Source organism: Phalacrocorax aristotelis, chromosome 6 (assembly GCF_949628215.1).
Source record: "Phalacrocorax aristotelis chromosome 6, bGulAri2.1, whole genome shotgun sequence".
Lineage (NCBI taxonomy): Eukaryota > Metazoa > Chordata > Aves > Suliformes > Phalacrocoracidae > Phalacrocorax > Phalacrocorax aristotelis.
In genome coordinates this window covers 31851494-31878680 of record NC_134281.1, presented here as the reverse complement: position 1 = coordinate 31878680, position 27187 = coordinate 31851494, and the positions used below count along the sequence as shown (strand labels likewise).

The 27187-nt window shown below is 38.0% G+C and overlaps 1 protein-coding gene across 12 annotated transcripts in view; it reads right to left on the bottom strand.

The window, feature by feature from the left end:
- The window catches only part of RALGPS2 (Ral GEF with PH domain and SH3 binding motif 2), a 152321-nt gene that overhangs the window by 7726 nt on the left and 117408 nt on the right, over window positions 1-27187 (bottom strand). For 3 of the 12 annotated variants that reach the window (XM_075096869.1, XM_075096877.1, XM_075096870.1), the window contains exons 11-18: window positions 25464-25531; window positions 24668-24803; window positions 23691-23842; window positions 19286-19327; window positions 13083-13137; window positions 9395-9472; window positions 7727-7832; window positions 4910-5002 (exon numbers count right to left, since the gene is read on the bottom strand). In XM_075096869.1, coding sequence (XP_074952970.1) covers window positions 4910-5002; window positions 7727-7832; window positions 9395-9472; window positions 13083-13137; window positions 19286-19327; window positions 23691-23842; window positions 24668-24803; window positions 25464-25531 — 730 coding nt within the window. The remainder of the gene's footprint in view (window positions 1-4909; window positions 5003-7726; window positions 7833-9394; window positions 9473-13082; window positions 13138-19285; window positions 19328-23690; window positions 23843-24667; window positions 24804-25463; window positions 25532-27187) is intronic. The other 9 variants (XM_075096865.1, XM_075096871.1, XM_075096872.1 and 6 more) reach the window with 4 other exon arrangements.

Sequence of the window (27187 nt, the reverse complement as noted above, 5' to 3'; positions counted from 1 at the left end):
ACCTCTTGAACTGCACTAATTTCTAGAGTTCCATGAAAATATCACATTTGCACTTTCCTGTCTTAGTTACATATCATAACAATAGGTATACAATATATGAAATTACCATGCCATCAAAACTGCTAGAGCTCACTCTTTTTTTTTTTGTTTTATTCAAAACAATTAATCATGATACTCCTCCAAAAAGTAAAAAGCTCCACACAGGAAAGTGTTTCCTGCCAGCATCAATCCGTCATCACTTGAAACACATGTCAGTTTTCCATCCCTGTGCACGGCTGAATTTGTATTCCATGTTTACACAGTCCCCCAGGGCAGTTCATTCTCCACTGACGCATAGAGCTTTGCTAACAGCAAGTCTGCTTTGTTAACATGAAGGGAATGAAAGCTTCATTGTAATTTAATGTTCCTGGTTCCTCTTTGCTTTTTTCATACAGGGCACTGGAATGACACTCATTGTACACATAGAAAACTACACAGCTCTGGTCCTAGGCTTCACATAACTGCATTCTTTTGTTGTTGTTCGAGCTCAAAGGCATTTATGCATAAATCTTGAATCAAAAACTCTGCATTAATCTGTGAACAGACTTTTCACTCCAACCTTTTGGCACCTACAAATCTCCTCCTCCTCATCTCCTGTTGAGACTTTACAACTTTCTGATAATACTTTTCTTGGTGGGTGAACATACTTCCAGAATGACAGCATTCTTTATCAGGGTATTTCAGTGGAAGTGAGCAACACCTACCAAATTTTCTAGTGCCAATAAATGGGTCTAATCCTGAATATAACATGTAATGGAAGGCTTGGAATGAAGAAGCATTCGTGATCAAGCATGAAGGCTTAAAAAGTCTCCTTTGCTTTTCCAAGTACGTACAAACGTGGAGAAGACTCTTGTGAATGCTATGTTGTCACAGAAATTGGCAGGATTTTTCCAGCCCGATCACTACTAACAGTTTTTTATGGCTCTACTCACATTTTTTCAGGGCTAATACTTCCTTTAATTTTAATTCGGCTATTTTTACTACTGTCCTTTTCTAAAGGTGTGCAATAGTTTTGTCACAGAAGCTTGCTTGTGGGCACCATTTCAGCATGTGAGGTAAAACCTTAAGCAATCTACACACATTCCTCTCAGATTCTCCTGTATCACATCTCCAGGCTCTGACGTTCACACGCTTGTCACAGACAATTTTTCATTACTCCAGTAATAGTGGAAACCTGTTCACTATTTAAAATACAAAGCTCAATATATTTAGTAGTTTTTGTTAGTAGATGCAGCACAAGACATTTTGTCACATCCAGTTATCTACAGCATTGTCTTCCTTTGGACTAGATTAACACCTAGAATACACACTCAACCGGATGCACCCCTTTGTCTTTGACCATAGGAATGAGAAGAAGAGCTGGCTTGCCCATGTCTAACGGGAGGGGATTTCTTGCCCTTTTTGCTGGATTACACTGGGATGTTTATGAGCTTATTTTCCGAAGAGGTTGACTATTATAAGCCTATAAGAGCTTCCATTGTCAGTGTATTCCAAGTCCTCAATCTCAGCTGCCTGAAGCAATAGCTGAGAACAGTCAAAAGCATGCCCATAATCGAGACACATTTACCATGAGAGCTCTAGCCAGGAAACTTTATATAGCAGACTAACATTTTCATTGCCAGCGTTCCTTTGCATGTCACAGAGGCCTTGAAAAGGAAGCTGAAGAGACAGATTTTTACATGGCTCCAGAAGATGCCTGGAATATTTTACCAAGGTAAATCTCAAATGTATCGACCTTTTGAAGAAGAAACTTCCTTCAAAGTCGACAACATTGTCCTTTTTATCCACTCAATCTGGACAGTAACCAAACAAAACCTAGATCTAGCATCAAATCTCTTTACTTTGTAGAATAGACCTCTTAGGAATATAACTGGACAGTATTTGTACAGTGAACACATACTTGTGCCCTAGCTGTCTACAGATGGTGACCATCTAAAGTTTATTCTCTTGATTAACTTACTTTCTGGAAATGCAACCAAATGTGAATTGAAGCACGACACTTGACAAATCATCTTTACAGACTCCAGAACAAAAGGTGAGACTTTCTACAATAACCCTGTAGTGAAATGGATGGAAATCTAAGCCATCAACGGCTAGGCTAGAAGTGCAACACACGTAGAATAGCTGAACAAAGTTACTGACCACCTATTATTAGGCTGTTTAATAAACTGGAGCACCTCCGCCTAATCTCCCAAACTCAGTCTTGCACAGCAGTTACTAGGTTATCTTCCACCTTAATTTCAACATAAGGATTATATGCTGTGTTTTAATAACCTTTGGAGCACAAGTATGCATGCATTCACTGTGAACTATTTGTTTACATAGAAGGCAATCCAAACTGTAGCTAACAGTATTACATTATTGTAATCATGACTGCACCTGGGAAACCACATCACAGACCTGAGCTTCCTAACACGTTTTGCATCCACAAACAGAACAAAATGTGTTTGCTGCCCTGACAAGCTAAAAGCAAGACATCAGCTGTGTACAGTCAAATCCAAGGTTGTGCTGGATAGTTCAGTCCAATTCCAGAGAGGCAACTGTTAAAAAAAGTAAATATGCTCTAGCAGTCATTGCTTTTTAGTACCGCTCCTCCATCTCTGTTTTCTGGGAATTGCCTTGCTCAAACTCCACTCAGTATTCGCAAGCCATAATGCTGGCGGTCTTCTGATGAGTAACCCTGCCAGCATTATAGATTGAATGTCTCCTAGCCTCTATCTGCAAACTTCTGGCACATCCTTGCACAAATAAATGTGAGGACATAAGGACGCAAAGCAGATTTTTAGCTTGTTAGGCACTAGTCTGATCACTAGTAGTTTAGTTGTTGTAGATACCACAACACATCAGTAATTTGGGGAATATTAAAAGTCAATTCAATAGGTTCAGAAAATAATTTTTGAAAGAGCATTCTAAATGGATATGACTGCATTTCAGGACAAAAGTAGAGGCTTTTGCAGCAACAGAGACTCAAGAGGATCAGATACCAGACTTGAATGTTTACATCTGTTACCTTTTAACTCCATTTAATTTTCCTAAAGGAAGGGCAAGACCATTTAAATGATTAAAATTGTTATTCTGAAAGCAGCATATAAGCAAATGGACCACATAAAAATTCAATATACTTAATTTCCAAACAATGAAATTACCAGCTATGAATTTTTCTAAGTTCTCAAACCCTGTATGTTATTGAGATTGTTTTAAATGGTAAAGTCTTCTATCATTCAGTACTTTGACAGACAGTGGACGAAAGCAACTTACAAATGCATATTCTGTTCTTAGAAGAAACGCAATTTCGGCATAAAGCTGAAAGGCATCTCATCAGTAACAGGAACCTAAAGTCTGATATTACAAAAAATTTCTATTCCACTTCTCAATGTTTCCAGAAAAAACAAGCAATTAATGTTAGTGACATAATGCCAGCACAAATTCTCTCTTGGTTCTTTTTCTTTTGTTTCAGTTTAGAAGTCTGCTCTTTCCAACTCCCTGTACTTTTAATGAGACAGACTCCTTCCATAAGGTTTCACTGATATCAGAGGCAAATGCATCCGAACACACAGACTTCTCTAAAGACATCCAGGAGACATGATGCTCAGCTAACAGGCCTTTGGTCTGGGCTAGTATTGTCTTAACTGGCAAGACAAAATAAGTAGCATCTGTATCTGTTTCCACCCCAGCCCTACTAGCTTTGGACGCTCAGTTGACGGATGATGGCAAAGAAACTATGCAAATATTTCTGCAAGTAATTAGCTATTAATAAACTACTTTGAGTAATAGAATACTGTTTTGTAATGAACTACTTTCAATAAAACTGGAAATACTGAATTTTTATACATTAAGACAACATTACACACGCACTTTCCACACAGAAAATTCAAATATCCACGAGTCTACTAATCAGAAGAAATCTTAGGCTTCAAATCTCCAGCCTCTGACAAAAACATTAGAATAAGAAAACAGTATTTTGTACCAGAAAGAAATAAGATATTCCCATTACACGAATTCTAGAAACATCTTAGTTTGTAAAGTTACATACGCTTTATGCAAAACAAACGTTTTTTTCAGTGACCGTTGTCAAAAATTAAACTGCAACACTGGCCAAGGCAACTAAAAGTAATGGTTCAGAGTCGTGGATGAACTCAGAAAAAGTTCTGTGTATCTCAAATTTTACCCAGTTTCTTAACAGAATCTCTGTCGGCATCCTCTTCCGTTATAATTAACCAGTGAAAACAGGAACCACGCACATCACAACATCCCCAGAACATCTACAGAAAATCCTTTTACTACTTCCCCACACAAGCGAACTATTTTTAGCTTCTTTCAAATAAAGTTGCAGCAAATAACAGCAAAGCCAGTGTCGTATGATATGCTAGCTCTCTGCTTAATATATGAAGTGTTTTGTGCTCTGTTGTAGTTAATGGATTGTAGGATTGAAGAGAAAAAAAGAGCAGTCTAATTCTACCTCATATATGAAATTGGTATCTGTTTATCATCATATATAGTGACTTCTCCATCTTTCCCCATCAATGCTTGTTTGCATTTCAAGTAGCAACAAATTGTTGCAAGACTCAGATAATCAAAAAATATTACTTCTACCTTAGAAAAGCAGACAGACCCAATGACATAGCTTCCTTCCCTATAGACCAACACATTCAAAGAGACCATGGCATATGCAAAGCAGATGTTCTTGGTGTAGCATAGAAACATGCATGATTTTTCCATTAGGGCATATCCATGTGAAGTGACTGACCAACTGGAAGACAGGATAGTGCTGACTTGAAATCATGCAAGTCCTGAATTATTTCAGTGTTTACATCAGGAAAACACTTTTTAATTTTGGCAGAGGATACTGGATTATGCCTGTTTTACATACATGTTTTCTCTCTGTAGCCTTCAGAGATTTTGCAGCATAGTAAAAGAGTTGGGTTCCACACAGTGCCACCCAGTATTTTGTCCAAGATGCGACCTACAGAGAAAAGAGGAAAAAACCCACAAGTACAATGGATAAGTGAAATGTTTCATAATATTGAGCTGTAAAATAGCAGCATCATCCTGCAAGAACATGACAGCACTAACTGTCCAGCCAAACCATCAGCAATGTTTCCAAAGCTGCTCCTTCTAGTGATTCATGAAGGCCTATGAATGCATTAAAAAAAAATAAATCTAGAAAACAAAGAATGTGTTCTTTCCTCACTAATCTGAGTTTTCTGCATCTAACTCTATACTTTCTGCAACCTTTACTGAATGCTCCATTGAGTTATAGTTCACAAAATCCCAGGTTGGAAGGGACCTCAGGGATCATCTAGTCCAACCTTTCTAGGAAGAGCACAGGCTAGACAAGATGGCCCAGCACCCTGTCCAGCCGACTCTTGAAGGTGTCCAACGTGGCTGAGTCAACCACTTCCCTGGGGAGATTATTCCAATGGTTGACTGTCCTCGCTGTGAAAAATTTTCCTCTCGTGTCCAATTGGAATCTCCCCAACTGCAACTTGTGTCCATTCCCCCTTGTCCTCTCCATGGGACTCCTTGTGAAAAGAGAGTCTCCATCTTCTTTGTAGCTGCCCCTTAAGTACTGGTACATGGGGATGAGATCCCCTCTAAGCCTCCTTTTCTCGAGGCTGAACAAACCCAGTTCTCCCAGCTTGTCCTCATATGGCAGGCTTCCTCGTCCTTTGAGCATCTTGGTGGCCCTTCTCTGGACCCCTTCCAGCCTGTCCACATCCTTTTTGTATAGAGGGGACCAGAACTGTACACAGTACTCCAGGTGTGGCCTGACAAGCACTGAGTAGAGTGGGATAATGACTTCTTTATCTCTGCTAGTGATGCCCTTTTTGATGCAACCCAGCATCCTGTTGGCCTTCTTGGCCGCAGCAGCACACTGTTCACTCATATTGAGCTTCCTGTCCACCAGGACCCCCAGGTCCCTTTCCACAGAGCTGCTCTCCAGCCAGGTGGATCCCAGCCTGTGCTGCACTCCCGGATTATATTTTCCCAGGTACATGACCTTACACTTCTTGTTGAGCTTCATAAGGTTCTTGCTGGCCCAATCTTCCAGCCTATCCAGATCTTCCTGCAGAGCAGCTCTCCCTTCTGGAGTGTCTAGTTCCTTGCTCAACTTGGTGTCATCAGCAAACTTCATCAGGCTACACTTGATGCCATTATCCAGATCACTTAAAGATACTGAATAACATTGGGCCCAATATCGATCCCTGGGGGACCCCACTTGTGACAGGTTGCCAGTTTGAAAAAGAGCTATTTACCACCACCCTTTGGGTGTGGCCTGTCAGCCAGTTCCCCACCCACTGCACAGACCACTTGCCTGGGCCATAACGCATTCATTCCTCCAGGAAGAGACTGTGGGGGCCGTATCAAAGGCCTTGGAGAAGTTCAGGTAGACAATGTCCACCACCCGCCCCATGTCAACTAGGCGAGTCACTTTGTCGTAGAAGGCCACCAGGTTTGTCAAGCACAATCTGCCCTTAGTGAAGCCATGTTGGCTCTTCCCAATCACGTGCTTCATTTGACTTGTGATGGCCCCCAGGAGGATTCGTTCCATAACTTTCCCAGGGATTGAAGTAAGACTGGTCCTATAATTACCCAGATCCTCCCTCAAGCCTTTCTTGTAGATAGGGATAACATTTGCCTTCCTCCAGTCCTCTGGGACATCCACCGTTCTCCATGACTTCTTGAAGATTATGGAAAGTGGCCTTGCAATGATGTCAGCCAGCTCTCTCAACACCCTCGGGTGGATGGTGTCAGGGCCCATTGATGTGTAGGGGTCAAGCTCCCATAATAATTCACGTGCTAACTCTTCCTTCACTGATGGTTGGTCTATGTTTGGATCAACTGGTAATTTTGTTCCCAAAGCCTGGGACCCAACAGTGTTGGTAAAGACAGAGGTGAAGAAGGTGTTGAGGACCCCTGCTTTTTCAGCATTGTTGGTGACTGACCCTCCTCTTTAACAGTGGGCCTGTGTTTTCCTTCTGTTTCTGCTTGTGGTTCACATACCTGAAGAACCCTTTGTTATTTTTGACATCTACGGCTAGTTTCAATTCGAGCTGCGCTTTTGCTTTTCTAACTGCATCTCTGCATGCTCTGGCAATGCCCTTGTAGCTCTCAACGGATAATCCTCCACTTCTCCGTCTCTGGTATGCTTCCCTTTTGGATTTGAGTAGACCCAGGAGGCCATGGTTGAGCCATGGGAGCCTCTTGCTCCACTTCCTTCCCTTTCCTTTATAGGGGATAAACTGGTTTAGTTGTCCCTTTTCTTTTCCAGTTTATGTACTGCCATAAGGTATCCCCCATTGTCATGAATATGTATTTGTATTTATAATTCATAATCAAGCATTTGCAATGCAAATGCTAAGGGTTATGATCTATTGATAAATTGTTAGGATCCACCTACTGTTCAGGAAGACAAAATATGCTCCTCTCTTTTAAAGTTATCAGTAATTGTAAATAATTTTATGTAGCATTACACTTCTCTTCTACTCCCTAGATTATGGGTATAGCCTTATAAACTAAATGAATCCACCAGACAGCAGAATGTGAACTCTAGCAGTGACCATAAACTTTAATCAGCAAGACAGGGGAGATCTCAGGCACTTGAAATAATTGCACAATGGACATTTTATAGTATTAATAACTGAGCAAGGGAAGAAGGTGAGAAAGTGAATTAAAGAAAACTTACGGTAGGTTTTTTGCCTTCTTTCAACAAAGTCTTCCTCCTGAGAACACCTTGAATAGTAACTGCTCCTGGATACAAATGAACAGCCAAATCTTCAGATTCTAGGGAGCTGAAAGGAGCATGTGAAGATTTGTGTGAAAAAATATTTTTCCTAAAGTAATTTTCCAATCATTACCACATACTAATGCAAACATCTGTGTTTTAATTCAGAAATGTCAGCTTTTTATTTATGGGACTTCATTGTGGAAAAATACTTAGGCTGTTACAAGGAATTGCTGTTGTGGAATTTACACTCAAGCAAAAGTTATCAGAAAAATTAATTAGCCAAGCAGGTAATCCTTAATTAAAAAAATTTAAAACTCAAGACAACTGAAATACAAGAACAATTAATTTCAAAAAGCAAACATTTGAAGTACATTCATATATTTGCTGTCTGTGTTAAAACCTCTCCTTCAGCCATTGCAAGAAAGATTATATTTTTTGTTAGAAACACTGGAATCATTAGCACATCAAAACTGAAGCATAGCTCAAACATGCACAATCTTTAAAATATCTGAAAGCAAAAAGAGTGGGCAGGAGCAGTAATAAAGAGTAGAAACCCGAACCATAGCTTTAAGGTGTTTTAATGCATCTGGTGCTCTACTAATCATCTATCCTACGTAGAATCTAAGAGCAATGGGCCAAAACAAATGCCAGCTGCAGCACTGTAAAAAGAAGACTTAGCTTTATTAAAATTATGAAGCTGACTGGCTTACAAAAAATTTTCAATCAGAAAAAGATTACAACAGGAATAATTTCAGTAAGGGTCAATCGGAGCATATAACTAAATTGCTGAACACAGCAGCTTTCTAGAAAAGCCAAGAAATTGAATAGCACCTGAAACTTGTTTTGAAGTTAGCCAGGATTTGCTGTTTCATTCATCCTAACATTCATGAACATTCAAAGTAAACTGGAAATCTAGCCAACATTTTCATTGCAGCACCTACTGAAGATGACGGTATGGAGACAATTTTGGACATTGATAGATATGAACATGAGTTTAATTCAGTGAGAAAATGCTTGCTTAACATGATAAGTTTCATAGTTAACAGCCATCTCTTTCCCAGCTGCAGTGCCACACAGCTGGAGACAGAATTTGTATTTTTAATTAAGCGGAATAATCAGTTATATTACTCTGTCAGCTTGCAAATAATACCATATATAATAAATTGGGGCCAATTTTAATGTGTTACTCATTTCAGCCATATCCCTGATTTCAGGCAAGAGGGGAAAAGAAATTTGATACACAACTGCCAGCAAAGAAAACATCTTAAATGTCATCCATTAGCACAAGAAGCAGCTTTGTTGTCCAGGTGAGAACTACCAACACTGCTACACAGTGGCAGGCAGTTAGAAAGCTACCTCTGGTAAAACATCTTTTAGCTTTGATGTAAAGATCCAATGATTCAGAATTTGGATTTGCAGACCAGAATGAACAAGAACCCTTATAGTGATACAGATTATGTCATAGAAGAGGAAAGCTTTAAGTCTGAAGAAAAAGGTCTCTACCTTTATTTTGACATGTAAGTTAGAAAGATAACATCAGAAAACACCCACTTAATTATTAAACCAAACCAAATCACCAACACCAGAGGGAAAGTTTGACACCTCTGTGTGCAGTGGGGATTGTACCTGCTGGCCTTCATGCGGCCTCGATAGCCATTTCGTGACACTCTTGTCCCCGGACCGAGAGAATGGTACAACCTGTTCCTGTTGGATTCCATTATAAATTGTATGTATTACATATACTTTTATTCACACAAACAGCATGACTGCTAAAACAGCATAGTGTTTTTTTTTTTGTGTGCATATCACAGAGCCACTTCTTCCACATAAGAAACAGAGGATAATTTTATTTAGAAAAATGCATGCAGGGGTAGACACCACGGATTTTTATTTCATAAGATGTTCCCTTTGTCAGAACTTGTAATACTTAAGTGTTTTATTGACACCAAAGAATAATACATTTTGAAAGCAAAGTCTGCCTTTAGTTCTTCGAGATTAAATCACTGTAAAGGAACCATATTAATAAAACTTGTCTTAAACTCTGACTGCAGATGTTACAGTAAAAAATGGTTTCAGCTTCTATGAGTATGCACACACACAAGCTGTTGGGCTGAAAGGAATCAAAAATACTGTCAAAATATGCCTGACACTGTTTAAAATACTGTTGTATTAAGTAACATTGAAATAAGCTAAGCAATATCTCAATTCTCCAGTTCATACAAGCTTTAAACTTTACCTATAAGCTTCACATTTTAAAGTCCTTAATCTAATCTACACTGTTATCCCTAGCCAGGACTTGTGTTCTAGACCTGCCTTTTGAATATTGCTTTGCTTCACTGAACCTTGTTTTTCTGGATCAGATCCCTAAATTGACTGAATTCCATTTAAGTCAAAGAAGTATAGGCACTTTGTCCTCACCTACTATTTTTTAATCAATTTTTCTTGTTTTATTACGCTGAAAGATTGAAAATCAGCTCTAATTCTGTAGAAGCAGGCAGTTAATACAAGCCTATGAAAATTTTACAGGCAAAATCTCCTACCTAGTATAAATCTAATAATCTGTCACCTGTGAGAGGGGCTTTGCATAAGCTGGAAAGCTGCTTAGATATGGACAGGGTAGTATTTCTCAGAATGGGAAACCTAAACAAGTAGCTTTGTCATGTTTCTATCTGAACTCAGAATGGCACACAGCAGGCAAACAAAACAGGCTTGAAGAAGATCAGTAAAGGTCAACAGCATTAAACAAAAAGGGGGGGGGGGGCTATTTGGTTTTTAATTTTTTTTTTTAAACCAGCTCAAACTATTGCCTTTGCTGCAAGAAGAATTATCAAAAAGATACTAATGAATTAACATCCACTAATCTACCCCAGAATTTGCCATTTGTTTTTCAACATAAGATATATTTAAATTTATGACTATTTAAAAAAATACATTCAAAATATAGACAAATAAAACAATAATTAATATGGACAGAAGCCCGTCATATGAGCTGTATATTTGTGTGTACATATATTTTGCATGCAAATGAAATACATTTTCTTCTTACCTTTAAGCTTATTTTTTTGCATAAGGATGCTATCACTCATGGATTCAAGTAATTTCAGGGAAATCTATTCAGAGACACTCAGGATGACAACCAATGAGACTGATCTGCCACTTAGTATACTGCCCTTAACATGTAACTGTCTGGGCTTGGAATAAAGTCCTTCAAGTAATTTTGATTAGCCTAAAGGGGCACCCAGTGCTCTTTCTCAAGTTTCAGACTTAGTTTCTGTCTCACTTAAAAACAATCAGTAACTCCAGTTCTTATCGCTTCTGCATTTCCCAGTTACAAACAATAGGAGGGACAGGAAAATCAAGAATATGTTACAATTCCTTCTGTTACCTGAGGAATCTGTGCGTGCAGTATCTTACTTCTTCCTGTTAGGCTTACGATGCAGATTTAAGCCCTCCTACCCAAAGATCCTGTTCCGAAATCACTAGGAAATACTGTATTCTCACTCACACTGCATAGGAAGTAGTCATTAATAACACTAGACGTACCTCAATGTTGCCAGGAGCTGTTAATTCCAGACAACTAATGCTTCTCACTCTTATATGAATGGAAATTTACTGTACAGATCAGAACTAGAGAGACACCCTATCCAGTTATCTTAAATTTTGACATTTGCATGCCAGTGTATTACCTATTAAATTAGAAAATGAGCTTCGTCATCTTATAAACCGAGGAACAGATGCAAGGTTGCGGCCTATCTCTAGGTATTTCACACATGACGTTTTCAATGTCTGTAAGAAACCAAATCCCTCTCCCTGGTAGCAGGCAAGAGAACTCACCCTGGAAAACACGCAACTTCAGACAGAGTTCTCAAGGAGCTCTCAGGAGAGAAGAAAGTACTGAAGGCAAGTGGAATTTGGAGGAGGAAGAGCAATCTTCAGACGTAATTGACATGGAACAAACCTTTCAAGTAGGGGGAGTCTGAGTCTGGGAGTCTGGGCCAGTCAGTTCTCATTAGGACAGGGATGAAAAACCTCTGCTATGTCTCAGAAGTCCATGCAACAATTCTGGAGACTGTTACCGTAAGCTTATGCCTGAACCTTACTAAAATTTTTAGGTTTCTTATGCTACTCAGGGTAAAACCACTCACTTCACCGTATTTTGTCTAAGGCTTTTCCAAATAACTTTTTAGCTTTGAGAAATAACCTCAACTTGATTAATTCCATAAGGCACCAGGGAAAGAAAAGCAAGAAAACCTCTTGAATCTTGCAGGTTGTATCACACAGCACATACAAGTTAACGAGTTTCCTTCTGACCTGATTTTCCTTCTATTCTCATGTGGCATGTTCTTACTGCTCACCTAATGGAATCATGAGGGCATTTCCTTATGTATGCCATCATATTTATAGCATGAAATATCAAGGAGCTCAACCTTGGAGAGATTTTTAAAGATTTCTTCCAAAAAGTAACACAGAACAACTATTTCAATGAATTCAAGCAGAATATAAGATTTGTAGTAAGAGTTCCGAACTATAAAGAGAAAGTTCTTTGACAAAATTTCTACAAAATGTGACTTGAAAGCATGGCAGAAAAAGTCATCCATGGCAACTCTGAAGCTGACATATTACCTGAAATTGAGTTATTGAAGCAAACTATGCACTGTATTGTGCATCTTAGCTGTGGGAAGATGAAATTTCTACCTTTTACTATATAAAACTACAGCCGTTGGTGTTTTTCTACATTCTCAAATACAACATGGGAAAGGACTGAAGTGGCCAATGTCACCTGAGTATTTGTGGGTACTGAGTAAGGAGCAAGATGTTAATTCTGGACCACAAAATCAGACATTAGCAAGGGGCATTTTTGTGTTTTCCCACATAACACAGGGGCAAACAACAAAGAAGTGAAGAGCAGATGAGACAGAACAGGTGACAATGTCAATGACAAGAAAAAAGGGACCAAGAATGGATGAAATATCTCAGGGAAAGTGCAAATGAAAAATAGATAGGTCACATGAATAGCATACACAGGATATACAAATAAATGAAACCTGAAAAATCATTTGGGGTTTAATGGTACTCTGGTTGAGCTATTTAGAAGAATATGTGCAATGAGTAAGCACCTAATTAGACAAAAGCCCTATTAACTACTAGTGAGCAGAGGGTACTTCTCTGCTGCTGTAACAGATCAAACGAACTTAGACACGTGGAAGATCTCTAGATCACTAAAATAAAGCATCACTTCCAGGACTGAGTGAGAGATTTTAAGTAGCAGTGTCTGAACAGAGAAATACAGGTTTTGAGAGGTGGTTTTTCTTACCTTTCAAATGCTGGCCAGGAAGTCTCTTCGCTGAGTTCAGAGCCATCACTGCTACCTTGAAAAAGATAAGAATGATTGATACTTTATTTAATCACCTACAAACCATCTATTTCAATTATGCCTGTTTCTCCTCAGCATATTTAAGATTAGATGTATGAAAAATATTTCACTAAAATGCTACAATGAAAATACTTTGTGATTTGCTTCAGGAACTTCACATAAACCGAGGTAGAGATCTGAAGGGACAGGGTCTAGGTGCACATTAAGAAGTTGAAGAAAAGAAATATTAATAAATGGGAAAGGCATTTTCAAAATTTGAATAACACCCTAAAAGCAGATTTGTCTGATTAACACAACAGGCATTTAAAAATAAAGGTCACTTAGTTAAATAATTCCTTATGAAATCATACATGGTCATGACACAGAGTTGCAGTAGTCCCAACTCATTCCTGAATCTCTAATACATTAGAAGGCTTTGCTGATTTGAAAAGTCTTAACCAACTTTTTAAAGCTATCTCCCACTTAATATATCAGATCACAACAGTACTTTTTCCTTCTGTGCTTCACAAAGTAATCCAATGTTACTGACCGTATTTTATTTTAAATACTGGAAGTAGAGGAAAAAACCAAAATCCAAATATCTGATGCATCCACTCATGGCAGGCCCATAAACACCGTACTAATCTTACAATTATAGTAAATCCCACCAGCCTGAAAGTCAGTATTTAAATACAGACATGAGGTAGTGTTATCAGTAATGCTGTTAAAAATCAGTAAATACGTATCAGTATAGAAATACTGTTAACAGAACTCAATAACTTCACTATAAACACTGTTCAAGCTGTTGTCTTGCTAGGTCTTCACCTTTCAGACCAAACCAGCTACCACCCTTGTCCTCCACTTCAAGCCGACATGGGGTGGTTTGGAGCCAAATCCTTAACTCCCCAGTTTCAGCCTAATTCACTGCTTATAGCCCACCTTTTGGCACACTAGCTTGACAGCTTGTTTGCCCTGCCTCCTAAATACCCCTATATAAAAGGAAGAACTGATTTACAGGCAAACTTAAAATTTACAGGCAAACTGATTTTCAGGCAAACTTAAAAAAACAAAATGAACCAACTAAATCTGAATCAATGCACCTTACTTAAAGGTTCCTACAGAGAAACAGAGGCTGAAAATGGGAACAAGTTCCCTGTAATTTTACATAGAAAGTCAGCAGGGAACAGTGGTGCCCTGAAGAATAAAGCTAATCTGTACAACAGTAAGTCTGGATATCCACTGGGTGAGCACAGAATAAAGATGGAGGCAATAAAAATTCACACACAGCAGGGGGAATTCCAGCCAAGAGCCACGAAAATCTCAGCACAGACTGAAGCGCGCTCTGTTTAAAATCCAAGAGAAAATACATGCCTTTATCTGCCAGCCAGTTCAATTTTAGATGCTACTTTTATGAACATTAGCTCAACATCCTCATATTAACATGATCTCTAACCAATACTGGATGATTTAATCTCAGCTTATCCTGCACTTTTCCTAAAGGAAAGTCCTAAACTGGCTCACACTAACATTACAGTAAAAGGGACTTGTATAGTAGAAGAAACTGAGAGACATAAAAGCTATGTTCTGGTGGAGCTACTGGCTCCTAAGCTAGGCATAAAAGTCTGCAAGAAGGGGAGCACAATACGCAACAGGTGACTCATTATTTTCTAGAAGTGTCTAAGATTTTAGTACCTAATATTCTCAGATCATTGATTCTTAACCATTCATCTGCTTAAAAGGTTATATCAGCAGGCAGCTTGTCCATAAAAGAAAAGTACAGTTACTTATACTTCTGTGACTTATGCTTTGTCTGTAGCTGTGAGGACAACATATCAAAGAACCAGTTACTACAGTTGAGTAAGTGTTCTTCCTTCAAGTGGCTGTCTGCACCAATTTAATCTATCAGCGGTCATTCTGGTGCCACAATGCAGGCGAGTAAAAAGTGACTACAAAAATAATCAGAAGTTCTGTTCAGCACAGTTTACATCTGACCTGCACCATGGAAAAGTAAGAGAATCTGTGGGCTGAACACCACATTGTCCTAAACACTTTTATATAGGATGCCACCAGACAGATCATGAAGTATCCCAGGCAAAACTGGAGTCACCAGTTGGAGCAACCTGGCCAGATAGAGCCTGCTGTTATGGTAGCAGTTTGCAAAATCCCAAAACAAAGCTTATCATTGGAAGAAACAAATGTAAATATTTTTAGCAAATTCTACATCCACACTACAGTGAAAAGCTCAATGATTTATTTCATCCAAATAAAAACACAGCTGCACTCTCTGTAAGGCAATATACAAAGTCACTTAGAATGAACAAGTAACATGGTTTGGGGATGAAGAGACAGAATCAGATGTCACAATTCAGAGACAACTTTAAGCAGGTATTTTGGGTAAGATGTCCCAGCTGACTGTCTTTGAGGAAGACTGTTTACAGTAGAATATCTTATCTTACAGCAAGATCTTAAAGTACTGTAATCCTTTTAGCAGGTGAAATGACAGTTAGAAAGGTAGGTTTCAAGTATAATGATTTCTCAGGAAAGGGAATCCAGTATCCTGGGCTGCTGTGAAGACAAGACAGAGTTTCTTGAGCCATCTACCACCAAGGAGCACAAATGAGAGAATGGTATGAATAGGAAGTGAATAACTGATGCTACCACCAGGCGCACTCACATCAAACTAAGGCACAGAATGCATTATTCTAAGCAAATTTAATTGTCCAGTATGTCAGTTCCCAGACTGTTTCTAAGAAGGCCTGATCCAGACCCGTCCAGAGTTCTCCTATTTGTTTCTATAGGTTGGCCTACTGATGTATTTCGTAATAATTCTGACTCAAAGGGATCTTCGGAGGTCATCTGGTCCAACATTCTAGTCAAAACAAACATAACTTGGTGACCAGATTGCTGAGGGCCTCATCTAGTCATGTTCTTCAAGGAGGCAGAGTCTACAGTCTCTGAGCAACCTGTTATTGTGTTTCACAACTTGCAAGTGACAGAAGTTTTCCTTGCACATAACTGGAATTTTCCTTAACGCTACGTGGGGCAGTCTGTCCTGCAAAATGGTGCGGTAATTCTTGTTTACCATAGTCACCCAGCCAACACTGAAGTTATTAGGGACACTCAGAATCTTATTTATTTCCTTATTACTGCATAGATTTAGCTTTATTGTAACAAGAAGTGCAACGTTAATATGACTAGAGCTCCACTTGATTGAGGCCTATGCGATAGAAACCCACATAATTAGAATCCCTAACAATACTGTATTATTAAGTAATTTTTTAATATTTAAAGTAGGCCAATACATTACAATTTTACCTGAAATTATATTTTGATGACAGCTATATTAGCTTTGCTAAGGAAGTTATATTTGAAACATTGTACTAAGTACTCTACAGAAAGATTTTAAAAGCTAGTGCTGGTTTTTAGAAATGCAAAATAATCTAGAGCAAAAGAGCCAAAAAGTCATCTTTCAGAAAGAGATAATCCCTGTTACAGTATCGGTAGAGTTATAAAAATTAAATGAATTTGGGGGATTCGTAAACAAAAAGTTTCATTTAAAAAGTTTAATACAGAAATTTCCAATTACACTTTTAAAAGTGATGTTATTTTGGAAAAAGTGAGCCAAACATCACAGCTATTGATTTAACATTTATATTGATGCCTACACAGGTTTTAAAAAATTGTAATAGAAACCTGGAAAAGGTTGAATTTTAGCCTTTGACTAGTTCTCTAACATCTATATAGATCATCTCTAACAGGATATTTTTAGTTTCTAAAAAAATCTAGGAGATTTTTTGCACAACAAAAGTTCTGATACTAACAAAACCACCTTTTCTGAAAAGCAGAAGAATATACATTACACCCCTTCCTCCAAAACAAAAGAAAGGTGAAAGGAACTGTTTAACTTAAGTTAGATGTCTAGCCAAATTCTGTTTCAACATTAAGTATGCTATTTGACTGCCACCTCAACTGGAAATATTTCATTCTTTCAGTACATTAAAAATATATCACCTTCTTAAATTCTTCTCAAGTATGTACTCAATATTTGAGTTTTTCCAATGACCTCAAGCAGGTCTTCAGGTTAAGCTTAATAACAAATCATAGGTGGTGTAAGTCCTTTCTATTAAGTAACGATCTACACAAGTTTTGGCTTTATGACACAAACCACTATCTTCCTAGTTTTCTTTACCGCTAATAAAATTTAAATTTTCTTGTACAGGATTAGAAAAAATCAGAGTAATGTTTATCTTTACTACTTAACACGAAGGCTTTTTCCTATCTTAGGAATAACAGCAATTGGCAATTTTAATATTTTTTTTTTTTTGCGAACTGTGTTCATGATTATCTGAGAAGTTTCAGGACTGTTTACACAGAGCTCTAGTACTGCAGCTGAATACAGACATGAATTTTCTGTTTGCATTTGTAGATGTGCATATACATATGTCTACCCTATGGCCACACAAACAGTGTCCGGCTAGGTTCCCAGTTATGTGGTAGGGAATGCCTATACCATTGCATACCCATTACCCCCTGGTCACGGCATCCACTCATTGCTGAAAGTCTGAGGATATTGAACATTTAACACAGGCTTCCTTTATCCAGAAGTTAGTCCCCAAAGTTATACAGGTGTTAATATAAACAAACCAACCCCAAAGAGTTTAAAAAGTATTCAGACCAAAAATTCTTTCCCCTTCTCAAATCTGTAACTGACACTCTCTTGGCTCCAGTTACACAGTGCTTCCAGAGCTCTAGTCACTATAGCTGGTGACTGACCTAATAGAGCTTGAAATTCGAACGCTGAAACACAAAACATTGGTCAAGAGGCCTGAACATCAATTGCTGTAGCACAACACAGCCCAGCTAACATGACGGAGATGGACTCCATGCCCTAAAAGTTATGTTCTGCCTTGTTCAGTCTAGGACCATACTGAAAATCCTCATATATATTTAACTCGTTTATTAGCATTTAACTATTGTACAGTAAAGTTTAAATAGCTCAACTTCAGCTTGCTAGTTAGCCAAGTAAGAATGTTGTGAAGACTGGCAAATGACTCAAGCAATGTGATGCCAGAAAATTGACACAAACTGTTAATACCATCACTGATAACGAGTTTCATAATGAAAAACTAACAAAAGCAAATAACCAAATGGATAAAGATGGGACATAAAGAGGGGGTTTGTACAACTGCATTAATCGCAAAACACAGAGCGCATGCCTTGGACCAAACAACACTAATAAGGATAGGGGAAGAAATGGGGTGCCATAGAACTCCTGTATATCCCTTTCCTTCTCTCAAATCCAGACACCTACATATGCATTTTTAACTTAAAGTATTATACAGCCTTTATATTAACCCTATAACTAATAAAGTAGCAGTTTACAATAGCAAAACTGGGTATAGACATTTAGGGCAAGAGACAGGCATCTATACACTCATTTAAATGAAATACTGAAAACAAACAAACCATATTCCTTCTGCCTGAAACCTTACCCGAACTTTGATCTTCTGATGCAGATGGCTGATGACTCAGAGTCTTAAACACCTGAACAATATACTACAGGGTAAGGAATCAAACAAACATTGGCTGTGTAGAGTTCTTCCCTACTGTATAGGCTGCCAAAAACCTGGAAGTAAATGCATACACTGTATACCTACACCTATACTTCATTTATTTAAAGAGAAATATAATCCCTTGTAGAATTCAAGTACTTCAAGATGGTGACTTAATAGAGGAATTCATTGAAATGTTAATATTCTTGTATGCATTTTATGCCAGTTTAGGTTTGAAGATGTACTGTTCTTACAAATGCACTTTCTCACATTAATTCACACTGATTTGAAATACCTTTCTTTGACTCTGCAGCATTAATTTCTCTGATTGCATTAGAATAAAGGCTCAAGTTATCCTCAAGTGATTAGAACAGACAAATGAAAGCAAATGTTTAAGAGCCTTAGTCTTTCCAAAGCTTTTACCCATATCATTGTAGATTAGGAAAAATAAGTTGAAAAAAAGAAATAGTTTGACAAAGAAAACACTTCAAAGTTAGAACTGACTTTGCATCCAACACTGCTACAAACACAATCCATAAATGTGTTTTCTTTGAATTTTTAAATACCTAAAATTATATTCTCAATTTCAGCCAAGTATTTCTGCGTTCATACCTTGACATCTATTCTTCAGTGGTATACAGGTGGGACTGCACCCTTAAAAAAAGAAAATAAAGGCCTCCTAAGCAAAATTACCTTGCATCCCATACATTAGGTGCTGTAAGAGAAGAAAAGCCACACAGAAGCAATATATGAAGAGAGGGGTCTATTTTACCCTGTTCCTTTACCTCTACATAATTGTTTGGACAACTAGCCATTGTAAACAAATTCAGCTTCAGAAGAGAAATTCAGTAAAGCAGCTGAGCCAAATCATAAGAAATGGTGGAAATCCAAAACTCCTGAGAACATTTATGAAGTGAGCTGAACATCGCTGCAAAAATACTTGAGAGTACACTTAAGCAAGGAACAAGTCCTTAAAAAGTATAAGAAAATCAGGAAGTATTAGAAAATCATGTATTCTTAAAGAAATTCTTATGAATAAAAGGAAGTTTCATGCTATTTCTGAGTGGAGCCATGATCTAGTAAAAGCATCCTAATTTAATCCTGCTTTTAGGTGAGGAGGTGACAGCAGGCAAATACATGCAGGAGAACATCTGGCAAGAGTATGCAGATGGTTTCTTCAACCCAGCCAAGAGCAATGCTTAGACCTCAGAAGGGCAAGCTCACTCTTTTGAAAGAGTGTATACAGTGACCTCATCAAAACAGAGGGATCACAGAACAAAACTATCTTGTAGCTTTAAGGCTTACTGATAGCAAATAGTGGGGGTTTTCAATGAATTTTCACTGCAAAGTAAAAGCATCTACCTCAATTTACTAAAAGCAGATATTCTGGATTGCCAGCATAAACCAGACATTTCCAGCAGTATTCATCTGTCTGTGTTTTCACGTGTTATGTCAAAAGTCCCTTTGCAGTCAACATAAATAAAGTGGGGCTTTAAGGACACAAGTTATAGCCTCTTTTTAGCCACCAACCTAGGAATGAGATGAATCATATCCCTCAAAATCTTAATTCTCTATGTGATTATCAAGAGCTCCAAATGACTAGCTCAGATGCAGCTAAGTTATGAATGTCTAAAACTTAGAAGAGACCATTTCCTCTTGTTACATTCCTGAATTCAAGAGAACATTTCACTTCTCATATTGTATATATGACTGGTCAAGTGTTTAATTCCTTCCAATTAGGAGAGCCTTGGCACTGTTGGAAAAAGATTTCTCACTTTCGTTCAGATAACAAGCACCCATGTTACGAAGTAAAATGGCAATAGAACCAGATGCACATCTCCCCTACTCTAGCATAATATATGACCGCCTGCTGAACACGATCTCATAGTTTTAGGAACAAGAACTGTTTTGACCCAAGGATGAGAAATTAATGCAAACCAGGGCTATATTTTTTTTTTTAATTCTAGGTTTTTGCAGAGTGAGTTGAAGGTACACAATCAGCCTCCAGACCCTGAAATTAAGAAAATAATCTGATAAAGATCTCTGACCACAGCTGTCATATTACAGATATGCCTATTTTCAGGAAATCCCATTCTTGGGTCGCTTTCTGCATTGCTGCTGCTTTAGGAATCATTCAGTGCAAAGAAAAATACCCACTTAGTGTACCTTTCATATCTGAAAGATGAATTACATTGATGCAAAAATTTTAGTATGGCATGCACCGTTCTCAGAACAGTGCATCAGCACAACACAATCAAAATTGTCCATCATCACTTGAATGTGTGCTTTTAGTTTAGAGAGACACGCACTGCTGGATTTTCTGCTCGGATTTAGCATGCTTATATGCAGAACAGAATTTCATCCAGCCATGAATCTCAAACCTAGTGACACACTAACTGATCTCTATCACAGATTGATAGCTTCTATCACAGGGATAGCTGAAGAAATCCAAGTGGAAGAGTCCTGATGTATCTGAAGAAGTTGGTGTGTTCACCCGTGGAAAAAGAAACAAAGACTAATCTGTTGATTCTTCATAACATGCCTATAAATTGCTTTACTGAATTATAAGTGGACTACAGTAATCTGTTAACAGCAAAGGCAACTCAGACACGAGGCCTGACAGAAAAAATTGCACAAACTCACATGCTTTATTGATATAGCTAAAGCACTGTAACAGTAGAGTACTGCATGCAAACATCCTGTAAATGTAACTGTTGTTATATTGCTGCTTTCTTGATATTTGATGCAGAGGCAGATTATATCAGATCCTCCAATATGAAAGGATTGGGAAGGTCTGAACCCCTCTCAAAGCACGAGTGTGATTTAAAATAGTATTGCAGTTGTCTTTAAGGTCACATTCAAGGTGCTGGCATATCAGAAACACTGTCTCTGTTTTGAAGAGGGATCATTTATCAAAAAAAAAGAAGTCCTATATAGGTTTAGATCTAAAAAAAGGTAGTCCTGTTGCTAGAGTAACAGTTTTAAATCCACATTTATGGGCAAGGTAAGGAATAACACTCTTTTCAGCACACATATTCAGAAGAAGTTTTCTTGACCGTCGTTTGAAGTTGTGTTGTAGAATACTGTAAACCTCCTCTCTGCTGCAGTGACTGTACTATTTCCAAGTACTGAGTAAACAGGCTACTTCAAACATGATGGAGGAACTTAGCAGCTTCAATCAACTTCCTCAAATCCTGCTGAAGCAGCAGCACAGAATGCCAGAAAACTTACATTTCCAAGAATTCTTCAGTAAAAGATACTGCAAGCCTCCAGCACTTACCTTCTTCCTCCATATGTATTTCTAGCACCTCTACTAATCTTGTGTCATTGAAACTTTCATAATCAAAAAGCACAAAAAATAACAATTATGCTAGACTGTCAAAACAGTGATTAAAGTATCTGAGTATGGGGAGGCTGGAGGTGGAGAAGAATTGGGAGAAGGGAAGCTCTAACCACAAATGCTCATCTTAAAATACATAGGGTTGCTATTTTACAAATTATTTATAAAAGTCTTCTAAAGTGGTAATTTTGTTCCAACTTGTAAGGGTGACTGCCTCCCATCGACAAGGTCATGCCTGAGCTACACAAGAGAACAGAGTTTAACAATTCAGAGATGAGACAAAGTATGAAAACCCTGTATTCTCCAAAATGTCTAGGTGGTGACTGGTTCTTAATTGTACCTCATAAAAAACTGGTTGTCTGCTCTGGCAAACCTTCCCTAATAGGCTCTAGTGGTGGTAAATAAATAATTTACCCTGGAAAAAAAGGATCAACTGCTGAGCAGTTTCTTAGATATTTATATAGAAAACATCAGTAAAAAACTGCACTGAGAAAAGGGTAAAGCTACATCTCGAAGGTGACAGAACTTTGGTTCTCCTGTACTGTACAACCCCTGAGAACGCAAGCTGTCTGTATGCTGATGAGAAGTACCATTCTGGCTGGATGATTTTGAAATGGCAAACTTTGCCACAGGAGAGAACCTGCAGAAAACAGGGACAGGCAATGCACATTTAATAGTGGAAACTGTCTCATATGAACAGGTTCAAACTACTTTGGTCTAAGCCAGTTCCACAGACCTATTTATTAACATAATTTTTCTAAATTACTGCCTCTAAATATTTGACTTTTTCCACATGAAAAATATATTTACTGTTTGCTCAGTATATGGCCTTCTCCTCAAGAGACATGGACAGCTCCTGAAAACAGCATAATACGAAACCACGTGACCATGTTTCTCTCCGCAAAGGCTAAAAAGCGGAATTGTTTTTTGAAATGAAGTTACCCAAAGAAATGTGTAACCCTACAAAAATCTTTTATTGCCATAAAAGCATAAAACCTGAAGACTGTTGAATTATATCAAGCTAACAATTTTGAGAAAAAGTACTGCGATAGAGGTTCCTTTTCTCAACCCTTGCTGCAGTCAGGTGGATCTGAGAGGCACTTGCCCTGCCCTCCCTCAACTTTAAGGATGTTTGCTTAACAGGAAAAGAGCAACTGCTGTCACATAAGAAACTCAGGAAGCAGAAGTTTTCAAAAAGAATACCCTAAATATTTGAAGATTAATAACTTGCCAAAATTAAGTAGACTCTGACATTTTGAAGTATCTGAAAGTTAAGTTGCTATTTACTCCTGACAGAAGTCAGGAGTATTTAGAAATTTTGCTCTTAAAGACTGTCAGCAATTTACAGTTCTCAGTGTCAATTTGATATGCATTTTAAATGGAAATCCTGCCACAAGACATTTTTAATTTGGATTTTAATTTTAAAATGGTGCCCTGCACTTCCCTCCACCCCCTTCACAGAAGAGGACGAGTATCAGAGGCTGTATCAATAAAGGAGATTAAAAAAACTGCCGCCTTTATAATTTGTCAGTTCATGCTGTATAAATTACACCACCCTTCATCTATATTTCTCAAATTTATTCTAAAATAGAATTGGTATTTTAGCATAGTACTGCCAACTAATCATGTTAAAATCTTTAAGACCACATACTGCATGGGTACATTTACAGTTCCTACCTATTGAAATTCCACTAGAAAGGGTGGAACTTTCTGCCTGCCCTCGGGATGGGACATGAGGTTCCATGACGCTGTCATCCAGTAGATGCCTTGGTCCTGCGTTGGGGAATGTTGCGCTTTTAAATTCAGCTGTATTCATTTTGTGTATGAAACTAAAAATGAGCAAGGATAAAACTGTTATAACATTATTTTAGATACATTTCAAAAGTTGTTGCTTTAACATCCTAAAGGATTGCATGCAGTGTGTTCCGAATGCAAAACTAAATCTTGGCTCAAGTCACAAGCAATTGGGCACAAACTATGATACGTGTAGGAATTGCTAGTCTTAAAACTGCACAGCACTTGAAGCAAAAAGAAAGTCAGGAGTACTTTAAAAATTATATTCAGTATCCTAAGATATTTTTGTCTTACTAAAACACACAATTCAACTTTAGAATTGCATTCTAGCTCACTAAAGGTAAACTTACACAATATAAGTCAAGAGATGAATTACTGAACAGCTACAACCTTGCATTTTGAAAAGATGACAAGGGAATTGATGATATAACAATTAAGATATTAATTAGAAGTACACCTATTAGAAAAAACTTGAAGCCATTACTATACAAAGTTCTATGAAAGCCTACAAAGGAGATCTCGCTACAAAAATACCAATAAAGCAATTATTTCAGTTTGAATTTGAAAGAATTACACTGGCATTGAGTTGCTGTAACTGAGAGTTTTGTATTCCACAAGAACCTATTTTGATTAACTCATTGGCTATTCTTATCACCATAACAGCTGCAGTGTCTTCCTATCAACTAATTCTCTTGGGTTGGGATGCTACCATTATAGTTCTGAGCTTGCTCTCTTGCCACAAATTGGTCTCTAAGTGAAGTATTGTGTAGAAATCATGCTACTTTTTAAAAGCAAAGCTTTTGTATTGAAAGATGATACATCACAAAGCTTAGGATTTTCAGGTTAAATAAAATGCTGACTTGTATCCCAGACTGTGACACTTCCTATGTCCATGCTGTATCAGGTTCCTAGGAGAAGGAGGTGTTGGTGGTAGCAAGGCTCCTTCAGCTGCAACATTTTTCCGTCCACTTTGTGGAGATGCTCCAACTTCAGAGCCTGGGAACAAAAAAATGACATTATTCCCGAGTAGCTTTAGAAATACTGTCACAGGGTTACTTCTCAGAAAATTGTTGAGGAGTTGCACAAAACTTCCTAACCCAATTCGTAAGAGATAGCCTGTAATAAAACTCATTGATATACTGATAATTTTAAAAAAAACCCTGTACTTTAGGGTTTTTTACATAGGATTAAAAATAAGCACCATCTAGTTACAAGTATTTGGTAAGCCCTGAAGGTTGCTGCATTAAGCTATATCGGCATTAAACAGGTCCCACTGATTCTATGTTTTAACACTCCTGCCTTCTACCACTTTTGGCATTGATCAAAAATAATGTTCGGTTTTGGAAGCATATTATACCATGACAAGTTTAGATGAAAGCCCTTCTGTCTAGACGCAACAAAGAATGAATATTTAATAGCTCTTCACCCCAGATGACACTGACAAGTTAGTGCCACAATACATACAGGAGCCTAAAAAACTGACTCAATTCCTTGAAAGAATTTCTTTACAGATCACCTTTAGACTTTTTATTACAAATATACAGTGTTTATACTTCACACTTTTTTATTAGCCTCAGGCAAATATTTTCGACATTTGCAACTCAAAAATAATGCATTTGACAACCTCAAGTCTTCTCACATTTATTAAGCATTTACCTACTAAATCTTCTCTGGAAGCAGCAGAATGGGGGGTGCTGGTCCCTGGTTCTATCTTTAATGAAAGTCTGCATTAAAGAAGCATTAAAAATTACTTTAGGAGGAAATAGAACCACATAAAAGTAAGTTTTTGAAAAATTATTTTTTTAAATTTACAACTGAAAGCTGCCTGTTTCTGTAATTGCAAGAAACACTATAAAATTAATACAAACCATGCATAGTTATCTTTAGCACACATTATTTCCAAACTTTTTAAATTTTTTTTTTTTCACATGGGAAAAACCCTAGTACTGCAACAGGGCTCAGGATTCAAGAAATTACGTGCTAGGGCATCATGTAATAAATGAGTCTATTGTTTTGGTTCATATAGACCAGGCCAGGTTTGCAATACCATGCTGAAGAAGGACTAGACTCAAGAGCAAAACCTTGGCTACAGCACAGCCCTGCAACCTCCTCAGCATCACGGAGCCTGATACAGCTGGCACAGCCAGCCACAAGCAGCCAAACAGCCGCTAGCTGCTATCTGCACCCTCTGCGAGCAAAAGCTCAACATGAGCTGTTAACAAGGTGAGGCAGAGTCACACTGTGGAAAGAGCAGGGGAAGAGGCCATTGCTCTGCGTTGGCACCGCCCTCCAGGGAAAACATGGCCACACGTATGCCAGGACCTACATGGCCCAGGGACTGCTAGCAGATACATGAAACCCAGCGACGACACCACTACTCTAGCATAAAAAAAAAGGGAAGAATAAAAAGTATAAAACAGCTCCCCACACCTTGGTTAAAATATTGATACTTACTACACTTCATATTTTAAATTTTTCTATAAAGTACAGTAGTGTGCTGGGCCAAGCCTTTTGTCTTCACTGGTCTAAAAGCCAAAACCTTCCTTTTGCATTTCGGAAAATACATTATCAATTTGACTGCATCCATAATTCAAGCTTTTTCTGTAACAGGCACTTTTAATGCCATTTCCAACAGTACCCCAAAGAGGGCAGACTCCAAGAGCAGAGAACTCCAGGAAGACCAAACATATCTTGTCCACACACAGTTTGCAGAACTAGAATCTTTGAAATTAGCAGGGTTGGAAAAGCATCTACTCATTTTGGGGAAAAGAAGTTCAAAGTTTGACAGCTCCTCTCCCTCCCATCCCCAGACAGTTTAGTAATGATTCATTACCATTTTTAAAATTTATTTTTTTAAAATAAAATCCTTTAGGAAGAAAAAGAAACACGTATCCAAGTTACAACGGCTGTTCTCTTCAACCTTTTTGCAGACATCTTAGGGGATAAAAGGTAATAGTCACATACAGTAAGAATAGTTCTTCAAAATACACTCCTCCATAAAAAATTCACTTTGGAGACATACAAAACCCACAGGTGTAAAAACAGACTTTCTGAATAGCAAACATGTTTTCTGCATTTCATGCAATTGTCTCCATTCATTTCCCTGCTATCAAAACGTGGGTTGTACAGGATGAAGAGACTGTAGCTCCTTCAGCAGTAAAACTCCCCACTATAGTAGCGAGTCCTATCTAACAAAGGCGGAGGAAGGTGGTGTGTTGAATTCATTAAAACAATATGCCACTAAGAAGCAGACGCTGCAGCTGATAAACTTGGGTTTGGGGGTTGGGTGGTGGTTTTTTTTTTTTCCTTCCTTCAGATGTTGACCACAGAGCTTCACCCTCAGTGATAAGCAAGCAATACTTTCAGAATCAGGCCATAGA